The 13857-nt window shown below is 41.4% G+C and overlaps 1 protein-coding gene across 1 annotated transcript in view; it reads right to left on the reverse strand.

The window, feature by feature from the left end:
- Positions 1 to 614: 614 nt before the first annotated feature.
- PTPRT (protein tyrosine phosphatase receptor type T) overlaps positions 615 to 13857 on the reverse strand; it is a 764724-nt gene continuing 751481 nt past the window's right edge. The window contains exons 28-32 of the mRNA XM_056844110.1: positions 10234 to 10365; positions 7190 to 7315; positions 5386 to 5549; positions 2829 to 2964; positions 615 to 1016 (exon numbers count right to left, since the gene is read on the reverse strand). Coding sequence (XP_056700088.1) covers positions 963 to 1016; positions 2829 to 2964; positions 5386 to 5549; positions 7190 to 7315; positions 10234 to 10365 — 612 coding nt within the window. The 3' untranslated portion in view covers positions 615 to 962. The remainder of the gene's footprint in view (positions 1017 to 2828; positions 2965 to 5385; positions 5550 to 7189; positions 7316 to 10233; positions 10366 to 13857) is intronic.

The raw sequence follows: 13857 nt of genomic DNA on the forward strand, positions 1-13857 counted from the left end.
ACTGGCCCTTATAGAAAGGCAAATGGATGGTGGAGAAATACATTGTAATACTGGAAAATACAGTATTACAATATTGAAGAGATTGTAATACTGGCAAACATTTTAAGACCATCCTTCCATTTCAACCTCTTTTTAAAGAGACACTGCACACAAACAAATACTTAAAGGTAAAATGAAATTAGCTTCATTACAAACCAAAGAACAATAATAGTTTGAAACATGACATTTTAGGGTGTTCTCCATCCAGGAAGTGTGACATTACATAATTGCTTTACCAGAGCTGCAGCTAATATGAACCATTAAGATGTAACCAACCCCATGCACAATATTGGAAATCTAGCAGCACTGTTTAGCGTCTGAGGCCGAAAATTCACAGCAGCTTCTTGGTTCCATGGCTGGCTTCTAAATCAAGGGACGACGGCAGCAGATAGAAAATTACAGCTTCATGGCGGCGGCCTTTTCATTTGAAAAAGGGATCACAACGGCTTACTGTGCTGAAAGCTTCACTGTGTCCACTGAAGCCTTCCTCCTTTGCCAAATGGCTGACATATGAAATTAAAAACATAAAGTGAGGATTTGTGGGAAATAGAAAGAGGAGCTAAAAGTCGGTGGATTATCCCAGTATTTTTTTTTCTTCTGTACTCAAGGAGAAACAAAAATGCACATCCAAAATGGCAGAGAGAAGCGGTCAGAAGGGATTAGAAAGCAGAGTCTTCCAGCCTGCCTCCTGCTTTGCCAGTTTGTATCATGGGCTGTTTAAAAAGGGAAGAGAGGCTCCTGTAGAAAGCAGATGGCAGCAGATCTCTCCTCCTTCCAGCTGCACTGAAAACTGACCCAGTCTCTCACTCAAAGGTGAAGAGCTTTACTCTCTTCACCTCATTATTCCTTTTAAATGAGTGGGGAACCGGCATCCTTCAAACATCAAGGCTTTTGGAATCTGGTACGCTCCCAGCCCTCACGAGCTAAAATGAACTCAAGTATTCCAGTGCAACCTCATATACAAATTTATACTGTTCCTGAGAGAGAAAGAGAGAGAGAGGGAGAGAGAGAGAGAGAACAATGTCAGAAAAAGGGATGCTTTCAACTTCAGCATGTATATTTAGAATCCATATCTTTTACACAATGGTGCTGATGTACATGCAGGGAATCCACATTTGGACACCACACTCCATACAGAAGATGTGGAACATAAGCTCAGCAGAAAAATGAATGCATGGCCATTATGTCCACCCACCCCGATTCATTTCTATTGCCACTTTGTCTCTGTGTGTTTTAAACCCTAACTTCTAAATCCCTTCAAAAAGCAACATAGAAGATTTAAAAAAAAATAGTTGGGCCTTAAAAGAAAACCTTGACTTCCTTGAAAAAATAACCCATAGTATCTGTTCTGCATACAAATTTCTATTCTATGAGGAGCCAATACTGCACGGACATGCATAGCAGTCAAAGGACTAACAACATATGTTATATAACATGAATTTTATGAAGGCAATGTTACAGCAGATATGGTCATATTGTTTTATATCTCAACTCATTTACAATTATAGTCAGTGGGCTATTTTTTAAAAAAGCATTCATTTGCAGCTGATATATTTCATGTGCTTTTTGAAACAAATAACCAGTACAAAAGTACATTTTTATAAATATCAAGCCCCTCTGGATTACTTCCAAGGCCTATATAGACAACTGCACTCTAGTATCTTTGTTTAAATAACACTCCACAATTAAAAACTGACATAGATGTGAAGGAATTGAACATCAAATTGGCAGTCATGCAAATTTCACCTCAAACTACAGATGAATCCAAGAGGAAGCTGATCTTATTTGTATATACCCCCACCGAGAGTGCTTTCACACTGTGACATTATTCTGATTCAAATCAATTTCTGCCCCGATTCTTTTCTATGCACGGTGGAATTTTCCTCTCAGATAGCAAATATTACCATACGCAAAACATACATGGAACTATGTATTTCAGATGGCATTGCATTTTTCCACAGCACCCACCTTTAAAATATTTTTGATGTTTTTGCACAATATCAAAAGTGTTTTTTAAAAGAGATGAACTGACGGACCAGTTTCTTTCTTTCTCATTACCTCGCTTTGCTAAACTGCAATATAGAGATACAGCAATAAACTGCAGTACCTTAAAAAAGGGGGGGAATGGGCAAGAAAAATTAGCATGAAAATTAAGAACATAAGAAGCGCCCTGTGGGATCAGATCAGTGGTACGTCTAGTCCAGCATCATGTCTTACACAGTGGCCAACAAGTTCCTCTGGAGGCCCAACAGCAGGGCAGAGAGACCTTCCCCTGAAATTGCCTCCTGGTATTAAAATGTGCTTTCAGAAGTGTTGTAGACCTTTCAAACAGTAATTTGCTGTGATTCAAAAGCACACCAGCCATCAAACTTGGAAGAAAAGTGGTTTAAAAATGGCTCAACCGTCCATTAAAAATGGGAGAACTATGATTGCCCTTTAAGGTGTCTACACCTGTCCCCCCGCCCAAAAAAACCCCCAAAAAACCTGTTCGGCATCTGAAGCCAAACTAGTCTAAAGAGGCAGTCTGAAATATTCGATCTATCGAATGACAGGATGGTCAGCCGATGTGTGGATCCGCCCCTTATGTCTCGCCAATGCTCCTTCTGTTGTAATCAGTAAAGCTGTGTCCTTTGTTTACCCAATAAATCATTGTCTGTGTGTATTCATTGACCTCCTTTCTGACGGGGCCGCTTAGCCCATGGGGCCGCAGTGGGACAACAATGATTGTCCTTTAAGGTGTCTACACCTCCCCCCCACGCCTGAAAGTACCTGTCACCTGTTCTGCTTACCAGTGTCTCCACCATGTTGGACTTGTTGTTCCGTAAGGTTTTCACTATGTGGAACACATCGATGATGTTTTGCTGCTGGATCATTTCACACACACTGCATATGGCACAGAAGGTGCCGCTGCGGCCACCACCATTCCTATGAACAAAGGGGAATAGGCAATTAATAAAGGCAAGCAATTTTCTGTTGGCTGAAGATCTCAAGAGGTTCATGAAAGAATGGCAAGGCCACCAAGTCAGAAAAATACCTGGGACTGAATATAACCGGTCACTGGTATTCTAATACCAGAAACCAAAGATTCTTTCAGGAATCTAATATCTTCCTTTATGTGGGTATGTGATCAAAGCAAATGATCTATCGGGTAATATGTGAAAGGCTGGATTTTTTTTACAGAATAATCAATAACAAATGTTGGGTACAAAGGAATTTGCTTTAGGGACACAGTAGGTAATTGACAGGAGAAATATCTCTTTGGAATGGGCTTGGCTAATAATGAGTTATGTTCAATGCTCAGACAGGAGGAGGAGGAAAAGGAGGAGGAGGGTTGGTTTTTATATGCTAACTTTCTCTACCACTTAAGGAAGGATCAAACAATCACCTTCCCTTCCCCCTCCCTGTGAGGTTGGTGGGGCTGAGAGAGCTCTAAGAGAGCTGTGACTAGCCCATGGTCACCCAGCTGGCTTCATGTGTAGGAGTGGGGAAACCAATCCGGTTCACCAGATTAGCATCTGCTGCTCATGTGGAGGAGTGGGGAATCAAACTTGTTTCGCCAGATTGGAGTCCACTGCTCCAAACCACTGCTCTTAACCACTAAACCATGCTAGGAGATAAAAATAAGGCCAAGGCCAATGGTGCAAAATAAGTTAAAAAATATTACTCAGAATAGAAACTCTCTACATGCTCTTCCCAAAGGGCTTCCTCAGGGGAATCTGCAATTATTGCAATAGTCTTTCAAATGAACATAAATTCTACAGAATTCTACTGGTGTGGCCCTTTTATTTCTCTTTGCAATGCTCAGATTATGTCATGTTTCAAAGTTCAAACTTTATCACATCAACCATGTGGCAGAGCCTAAATACCTTCCCCCATCACCCTGCCTCTCTGTCTCATCCCTTTCTTTAAAACTGGCTTGCTGGCAGCAGTGACTTGGGAGCCGCATAGAAGGCCTTTGTGCAGGGTTTCCATTAAGCCTTAGGACATAAAACACTGAAATGGCAGTATTACAAGGATCAGTGATCCTGAAAAATGTTTTCTGAAGGGCTGGTGTACTTAGTAAGTCATCTGGGAAGCTGGAAACTACATGTTCCTAGGCTGCTTTTGCATAGGAAGCTGCTGAGCATTCTCATGACAGCATCCTAGGCATGATCCCCTGGGGTTTCCATAGTGTCTAATAATCCAACTCATTAATCAGGTCTCCTGGGCAACTCCATGTCCAAGCCTTTCTGGTGTCTGGGATACTGTTGTTTCAGAGTTCTTTGCCATTTAGAATAATAGATGCTCCAAAGGGTGCCTCCTCTAAACGTTTCCTGTCACTACAGCTGCTATCAGATACGTCAGGGGTCTCCAATCTTGTCAGAACCTATAGGCACTTGGAATTTTGAGAATGCAGGGTGGGTCCCAGTAACAAAATGGCTGCCATGGGGTATTGGGGCCAATCACAGAATGTTAGCAATCTCCTATGTACAAGGCAGCTGTTTTTAAATGGGTACTCCAAGCAAACACAAAAACAATGACTTCTGGGTGTTTCTAAAGTGCCTCCTGTCCAATGAGGTGGTGGAAAACCAGGCCTGGCTATTTGTTCTGTGGGTTATATGCTTTGAAGAAGAAACAAATGGGCATCTGGAAATCCATCCATGGGTGCCAATGAACTCAGGTGCACCCTGTTGGGGATCACTGACGTGTGTTGGGGAAGGAACACATATGAACACATGTGAAGAATTGTAGACCCTTGGTCCATCAAAGTCAGTATTGTCTACTCAGACCGGCAGTGGCTCTCCAGGGTCTCAGGCAGAGGTCTTTCACACCACCTACTTGCCTAGTCCCTTTAACTGGAGATGCTGGGGATTGAACCTTGGACCTTCTGCATGCCAAGGAGATGTTCTACGAACTGAGCCACAGTTCCCCCCCCCCCAACAGGATAGGCTCACCTGGAGGCAGATCCGAGTCTGCCTTAGCGTAATGTGTGAAACGGTGCAGAAGTCAGGCACTAACAAGCTACAAGCCCCGACGATCCAGAAAACCTTTTGTTTATGGATACACAGAGGGCCCACTGAAATTGAGTGGGCTCAGCTCATAATGACCTTAAGGATAGCAAATTCTTGTCATTGCAAGCCCTCCTAATTTCTAAATCTGGCATCATTACTAAATCCACACATTTGAGTCGGCAGTACACCTCTACATATATTTCAGACTCAGTGTATGGTTTTCCATCTGAACAACGAACACATGTAGGTTCACAAAAGTATAATTCTATTGCAGTTCTTTCTAGTTCTTTTGCAACTCGATTTTTCATGTGTAACCAATATTTAGCACAGAAAACAAAGGAAATGAAGTACGTACAAGCAATGGACTACGGTTCGGCCATCTCGCCCATCATACTGCTCCTGCCATTTCTCTAGTCGCCTGACAACCTTCAATAGAGAGCGTTTGGAAGGAGGTATGTCTCTATATGCTGGCCAGCCAATGTACTGCAAATGCTGAACAATACGGTACCCATCTTGGGGCTAAGAAAAAGAATTACATATTTGTGGGAACGTGAGAAGATCCAATAAGAAAATGTCCATGTATTATCAAAAATACCATGACTTTATTTATACCAACAACATTCACAATATGCATATTAATTGCAGGAAGATCCCAATTAAGATACAACAATTGTGAGTGTATGTAACTGTAATTGCAAACCAATTAATTTATGAGTTCAGTTAATGGGATTATGCTGGTCAATATGTATAAGTAAGCTAGCTAAAGTACTTTGTTGATCATTCTTTGAGTATTTTTTTAAATGAACACGTGATATGACCAAAGAGAATCATAGAAACCTCATATATATACATAACAGAGAAGCTCTCACTGAAAGGAGTTTATCTCAGTTGACACTTTAACAGGAAAGAAATGCAGACCAATAAATCCTTCAGTAATATCAGAAGAACTGATGGAACATTTGTGTCCCCCCCCCCCACTTCAGCTACAGAATTTGTGCCAGCTCAAGAGGAGGCCAGTGAAGTCTTTCATAACCAGCAACTGGAAAGGCAGGGAATCATATGGGGGACATTCCTCAGAGCTTTTTGTTTTGTTTTGTTTTTGGTAGCTTAAGCACATCAACAAATGCTTTCTTGAATAGCATGAGCAAATATTTTCAGAGGCTCAGTTCTTGGCAACAGAAGCAGATTTATACACTAGTTGTTTCTCCTGAGCCCCAATAGGATCACATTTTAACAGACAAGAACTATTGCTTAATTGTGAAATTATTCTGAAGGTGGTTGAGTGTCAAGGTTACCTTTGCCATTGGCATTACAAGATTTTTGGCATGATTATTTAGGGAATCTTAATAAGCACTCTGGACATTTCTCCTCCATATGCAGCTTTATGAGTGATGAGATGCAACAAGGATCTGACATTTTCATGAATGGGTTACCACTGGAGACAAAAGGGTAGGGTCAAGTAAATAGATAGGGAGCTAAGAATCCTGTGGAAGAGAAATTGCAAGTGGCAAGAATCTTGTAATAAAAGCCTACTAATTTTTCTTAGTCTTTCATTCCCTGACCATTCACTTCTTCAAGATAATACATTTTTTCTACAATTCTAAACAACAGGAAAAGTTCAATATTTATGCTTTTAATACTAATATCCATTTTGTCGTTTTTGAATATGATAGTATGTGTGCAGGAATGTGTCTTGATTGACTTGTCAATTATAAGCATAATCATCAAACACTAGAACACTTTTAATCAAAAAAAGTACTAAGTAGATCACACTCTATTTAAAAAATTGTGCATGGACAGAACAGGCCATACATTTATTTTTAGTCTGCATCACAGATATTAATTGCAGCTCTGACAGAGCTAAACAATCCCTTCCCCATGGATGTGAGGGCTATTTGGCTGTGACATCTGTTACCTCATTGATCACCAGGATTGATTCAGCTAATCTAGCTGGCTAGGCGGGTGTCCCTACCTCCCTCACCACGTCATGTGAGTCCCTCCCAAAGCTCAGTGTAAGATGACAACCATCCCAGATAGAAGGACTGTACCATTCTTCTTCGACCCCCTTCTCATAGAGTAATTTTTTTTTTTTAAAAAGGCTCCATGGTGGGCAAGTCCAGGGACACTTGGAAATCTCAGAGGAAAATGAATCTGCATACCCTTGCCATGTTGCAAATCCGGAATATCCTATTGATGATATCTTCATCTATGTCAGCAGAAACGAACTCCACTTGGATTGGCCCATAACAACAGGATGTCTTCTCTGGCCAGTACTGCATACAGAGCTGGTTGTGGAGAAAAAGGAAATAAATAAAAAGAAGAATGGACAATTGAAAAACCTGAAAGGAAAATATTAGGAATGAGTGGAACACATTAAGCTGCCTCATACTGAATAAGACCCTTGGTCCATCAAAGTCAGTATTGTATACTCAGACTGGCAGCAGCTCTCAGGGTCTCAGGCAGAGGTCACCTACTTGCCTAACCCCTTTAACTGGAGATGCCAGGGATTGAACCGGGGAACTTCTGCATGCCAAGCAGATGCCCTAACACTGAGCCACAGCCCCTCCCCAGGAATTTTCCCCATTAATGGAATTTATGGAATTTTACAAAATCACACAAATCACAAAATCACACAAGGTTGGAAAAGACCACAAGGGCCATCCAGTCCAACCCCTTGCCATGCAGGATCCCTCAATCAAAGCACTCCCGACAGATGGCCATCCAACCTCTGCTTAAAGACCTCCAAAGACAAGGACTCCACCCATTAATTTCCCCATTAATTTCTTACTACTCCAGATTTTCACTCTGTGCCATGTTCTCCTCATTTCAAATTTGAGTAGGAGATTTTTCTAATATTCATTCTGGAATTGGAGAAGGCACCGCCAATTCATTTACATCTTTTCTTACCCTCTGTATTGGCAGTGCATGTTAAAAAAAAAGCTTGCTGTGATCATGAGAATGATCACATCAAGGTTCTTTTGTTTCACGCTGAAGAAAAAGAAGAAGAAGAGTTGGTTTTATATGCAGACTTTCTCTACCACTTAAGGCAGAATCAAACCGGCTTACAATCACCTTTCCCTTCCCCTCCCCACAACAGACACCCTGTGAGGCAGGTGAGGCTGAGAGAGCATGACTTGCCCAAGGTCACCCAGCTGGCTTCGTGTGTAGGAGTGGGGAAACGAATCCAGTTCACCAGATTAGCCTCCGCTGCTCATGTGGAGGAGTGAGGAATCAAACCCGGTTCTCCAGATCAGACTCCACAGCTACAAACCACTGCTCTTAACCACTACACCATGCTGGCATATATATATATATATATATATATATATATATATATATATATATATATATATATATATATATATATATATATATATATATATATATATATATATATCTGATATGTACACGTTAATATCCATCACACTGGTAAAACGCCACACAAAAATGATCAAAACTGTATACATTACCCCATCAAGACTGGTTTTTAAAAGAGTTTTAGCATGCACGTATTGGTGAAGAGTGGGAAAAGACCCAAACAAATGGGAAGAGCTTAAACGTATGGCAAACTATGCATGAACAAATTTCTATACAAAATTTGGAAATAATGAAAAACAACAGAGAATTCCTAATACATCGACATTGCTTCTAAAACATGACCTGGTAGTTTGGAACACCAGAATCCTGGCTAAGTTTTGGATCAGGAGACTTTCAGATGCCTTCCCAGAAACAAAACTTACATCAAACTCAGTAGAATGGGTAGGTATGGTTACCTTTTGGATACTCTTGAGCATAATCTATCTATAACATAAAAACATGGATAAAGATGGCAATGGGGGAGGGAGGGATGAACTGAAGTTTTGGTCCAGGCTTCTCACCCTTCGCCCCAAAACATGCAATCATCATTATCATAATGGACCTAAAAATAATCTCCTAGAGGGATGTATATTATTTATTTATTTTATTTTATTAGATTTGTACCCCACCCTTTCCCAACTACAGTCAGGCTCAGGGCGGCCACCAACAAGGACAACAGTCAAATTAAAATACAATGCTATAAAAAATGTAAAAGGCTTATACGATCTAAAATTCAGGAGGTGCCCTAACAATAAGTACAAATATGATGTAGACAGCCAAATGGGAAGGAACAGTTTGAAATAAAGTCCCCGGCACTAGATAATGTTAAAAAAAAAAAATCTTGATCAGCAGCTGGAACTGTAAACATTGAGTACACCCTGCAAAGGAGCTGATTCCCTCAGGTATCAGGTGCTAAACATGACCATCAATCCTTATATCTCTTTTGAGTATTTACAGTCAGGCAGTTCTGGTCCTGCTGCTTCGGGGAAACACATTTCTATGAAACTATTTTGCCCATATTCTCCTTTTGGTTTTGTTAGAGGCAAACAGAAAACCAGCATGTCAGAGCAAAGGTCGGGCTTAACCCTTCTTCCAAATGAGCTATTTTGCTATACGCATGAATATGGAGGAGGTAGGGGTATTGCCCCTTGCCAAAACCCTGGTGGGAGAATTTGGAGGGTGGGGACAAGGTATTCAGCATTGCACTGACGCACAATGACATATATGGTTCAAAACCAGAAGTTATATCATTGCATTGGGACAACACTCTAGCATTCACCCAGACTCTATGGTATAGAGTTTTGAGTGAATCCTAGAGTGTCATGCTGATGTGCAATGTCACTTCCCATTGTGATGATGATCCCTCCATTTCCTCCCTGGGGGACAGGTCGGGAGGTACGGCCAGAGACCTGGCCCCCCAAGGGGAGGGGTGTGTCTGCATGTGCGAGGAAGAGCATTCAAACATAAATCCCCCATCAAGTGGCACCGACAAGTGGCATAAAGGCCCCATCAAGTGGCATTGTTATAGGCTAGGAAAAGCTTCATAATCACTTGATTCTGGTAACGGTTACATGGTACAATCTGTTTTTGAGTTAGCATTTCTCCTATGTGACAAAGACCAAGACAATAAGTAGCAACAAGCCAGGGAACAGTTAACATAGCTCTGTTAACTAACATAGAACGTGGTGTCCTTTTAGGAAAGTACAATTGATAGCAATCAGTTTGCAAGCCTTTATCCAATTTTCTATCTTTTTTTCTTTCTTTCTTTTTTTTGGTCAACAGTATTTAGACTAGGCCTGAAAGTAAGTGGAAGGGCATATCTCTGCATCCTCAAAGATCCACCTACTTGTGCAGCATCCATTTCATTCAGCATCACAATGGAGGAACAGTTGTAATCAAACACCAGCCTCCAGAAATCGGGTACAGTGTTGGGTAAAGGATGCTGGGTAACTATAAAGGCAGCAGGTTGCTTGTGGCTCTGACAAAGGGGGAGAGAGAGAGAGAGAGGATTAATGTTAAGAAGAAAAAAAGAAATCAATCACCATTTATCCAGAAGACTATTAAACCCAGGCAAAGGGATCCATTTAACTAGATTACACAAATTGCGCCTCATCCTCTTTGTTATCACTGCACACTGAAAGAAGCCTTTTATAATGGGATCCCAATGAAGACATTTCATTAAAGAAAAGAGCCATGAGAACAAGGATTATCTTTCATGAATTATTCATACGATACGACTCGGCAAAAATAACAATAACAATAATTAGAAGAAATTACTGAGGATGACAGCTGTCAATAGGACTTTTCCGTGTCGCCGCTGGGGCCAAAAGACAGCAAAAACATTAGAGACCAGGGACCAAAGAAGAACTTAGGCTTATACTAAAAGGCACAACACACATGAAGCTGCCTTATACTGAATCAGTTAAGGTATGTATGTGTATCCATTGTTTGTTAGGAATGTTTAACATTAGCTCTGTTATATTTATGAGTAACGAGACCATTCTTGAGAGTGTTTTGAAATGTTTTAATGCATTTGTAGGAGTTTCGCCTCCTTGCACACGGAGAGCTGAAGAAGCTGCCCCCCCGGTGGCGGCGAAAACGCAAAGCATCTGGACGGCGTTCCGACTTCGATCTCCCTTTTCTGCCTTCTGTTATGATACAAGAGACTTAAGCACTGAGTTTCTCTGACTCGAATTTAAAGCATATGAATTGATCTTTACTACAGTTGGCTCGCAAGTCTGTACATATCATTGTTGTCTTCGAAGTAGCCTCCGCTACTATTTTGTATTGAGTCCGTTTTTAGAGCTGATAAGTTTCCTTTGTCACATCATAGCACTTTCACTTTTGTATTCGTCAATACATGTTTTTTTGCAATCATTTGAGAGCCTGTACTATCTTTACCTCAGCCAGACTAGTTTAGTACTTGTGCATATTTATCTCAACTGCCAGGTAGTAGCAGGAGATCTCCTGCTAATTCAACTGATCTCCAGCCGATAGAGATCGGATCACCTGGAGAAAAATGGCCACTTTGGCAATTTAACTCTATGGCATTGAAGTCCCTCCCCTCCCCAAACCCTGCCCTCTTCAGGCTCCTCCCCCAAAATCTCCTGCCGGTTGCAAAGAGGGACCCTATCTCCAGGGTCTCAGGCAGAGGTCTTCCACATCACCTACTTGCCTAGACCCTTTAACTGGAGATGCTGGGGACTGAACCTGGGACCTTCTGCATGCCGAGCAGAGGCTCTGCCACTGAGCCTCCTCAGTGGCCTCCTCTTTCGCAACCCCAATGTTAACTTTTAAGGGCCAAGTCACATGCTGCAAAGTCCTAGAGTCTGCTAATTGTATCATTAGAGTGATAGGAGTTTTGTGCCTCCCAGACACACATGAGACAATTATGATTCTGGCTGCAACATATATAGAGCTTTTAGCTCCAGCCACCCCAATACTATTTATGCATTCTGAAACTGCCCTGGGTATCTGCTGTTTGTTCTGTAGGGGAAATTTATCTATTTATTTACTTCATTTATATCTTTCCTTTCTCCCCAGTGGGGACTCAGAATAGCTTACATCGTTCTCCTTTAACCCATTTTATGCCCACAACAACCAGTGAGGTAGGCTAGGCTGAGAGTGTGTCATTGGCCCAAGGTAATCCAGCAATTTTCCATAGCAGAGTGAAGATTTGAACCTAGGTCTCCAAGTTCCTGGTCCAGCACTCTAACCACTGCCCCAATGCAAACAGTAGCTCTTTGGGGCATTTTCAGGATGTGAAAATGATGCAAGGAAGAAGCAGGGAGCCTCTTTCTCTTCATATGCCTTGGTTACCATCGGAATCAGGCCCAAGTGTGCATGGGAAGCACAAAACTCCCATTTCATGTCTGATATAAAGTCCTTGTGATGTAGGACTGCCAGTTATAGTTGGGGAAATACCTGGAGATTTTGGGGGTGGAGCCAGAGGAAGGTGGGGTTGGGGGAGGGGAGGGACTTCAATAGGGTATGATGTCAAAGAGTCCATAGAGTCCACCTTCCAAAGTGGCCATTTTTTCTAGGTGACTCGATCTCTGTAGCCTGGAGATAAGTTGTAATGGTGGGAGATCTCCAGCCACCACCTGGAGATTGGCAACTCTGTTGTATGAACTTTGCAGCATGTGAATTGGCATTGGTCAAAATAGTTCCCAAAACAGCTTGGAAACATGACAGGAGGAAACAAGTGTTAACGAAAAATTAGCTTCAACTTCTTTTTAGGCGTAGGGAACTAATTCATACTGTTCTTAGTAATTTGGACAGTATTTTCTTCTTGTATATATTATGTTGAACAAATCTAGGTCTGCCACAGAGTTAGCCAATCTTGGCTTTCTGACAAGAACAATACACATGTTTACAGACAAAGATTTATTGCACTCACATTTTTCATATTTAAATGTAAAAAACAAAACCATAATGTATAATTCTTTCTTTGAATAATTTCAGCAGTGATTTCTCAACCTCAGAGGCCTTCAGAGATTTCACATTTTACTACCTATCTCAACAAACACCCATCAAGACACCGAAAAGTCTCAATACCACATGCATTGAAGATAATTACTCTTCTTGGTGTGACTCTGTTGTATACCAATATTATATCAAGGGCAGGGATTATAATTAATTTGTGTACATTATCAGATTAACCCTCTTTGCATTTGGCTTCATATCTGTCTGGTGAGCATCCTCCATGCAATAACAACAGAAGACAATAAAATAGTAGAGGAACCAACACTTGGTGCTAAGATCACCTGAAGACAATAAATACTAAAGTACTATAAAAGAACCAACACTTGGCGTCAAGATGGCCTGAATTCTGCACCAATAAAAACAGAATTATGTGTTCAAATTATGTGTATGCAAATTAAAAGCACATTTCGTGTAATGTATGTCAGTTCTGCTAGCTCCAGTAATGGGAAAAGAGTGATACAGCCACTGAATATCGACCACACCAATATCTATCTATACATTTTATCCCACCCTTCCTCAGGGCAGCCTGCCTGGTTCTCCAATCACCCCCTCCCCCCAACACACACATTTTGTCCTCACAACACTGTGAGATAGGCTGGGGAAGAAGAAGAGTTGGTTTTTATATGCTGACTTTCTCTACCACTTAAGGGAGACTAAAACCGGCTTACAATCACCTTCCCTTCCCCACAACAGATACCCTATGAAGTAGGTGGGGCTGAGAGAGCTCTAACAGAGCTGTGACTTGCCCAAGGGAGTGTGTAGGAGTCGGGAAACAAATCCAGTTCACCAGATTAGCCTCCGCCTCTCATGTGGAGGAGTGGGGACTGCCTGGTTACCAATAGACATCAACAGTGAACTACACTATCAAAAATGATGTTCAGCCAAGATTTAAAACATAATTTTAAGAAGCTACATTCTGGCCTCAATACTGCAACCGTATGCTTTCTCTGTTCTTGCGCAGAATTGTAGGACAGAGTTAAAAGAC

This window comes from Euleptes europaea, chromosome 2 (genome assembly GCF_029931775.1).
Source record: "Euleptes europaea isolate rEulEur1 chromosome 2, rEulEur1.hap1, whole genome shotgun sequence".
In the NCBI taxonomy this organism is placed as follows: Eukaryota; Metazoa; Chordata; class Lepidosauria; order Squamata; family Sphaerodactylidae; genus Euleptes; species Euleptes europaea.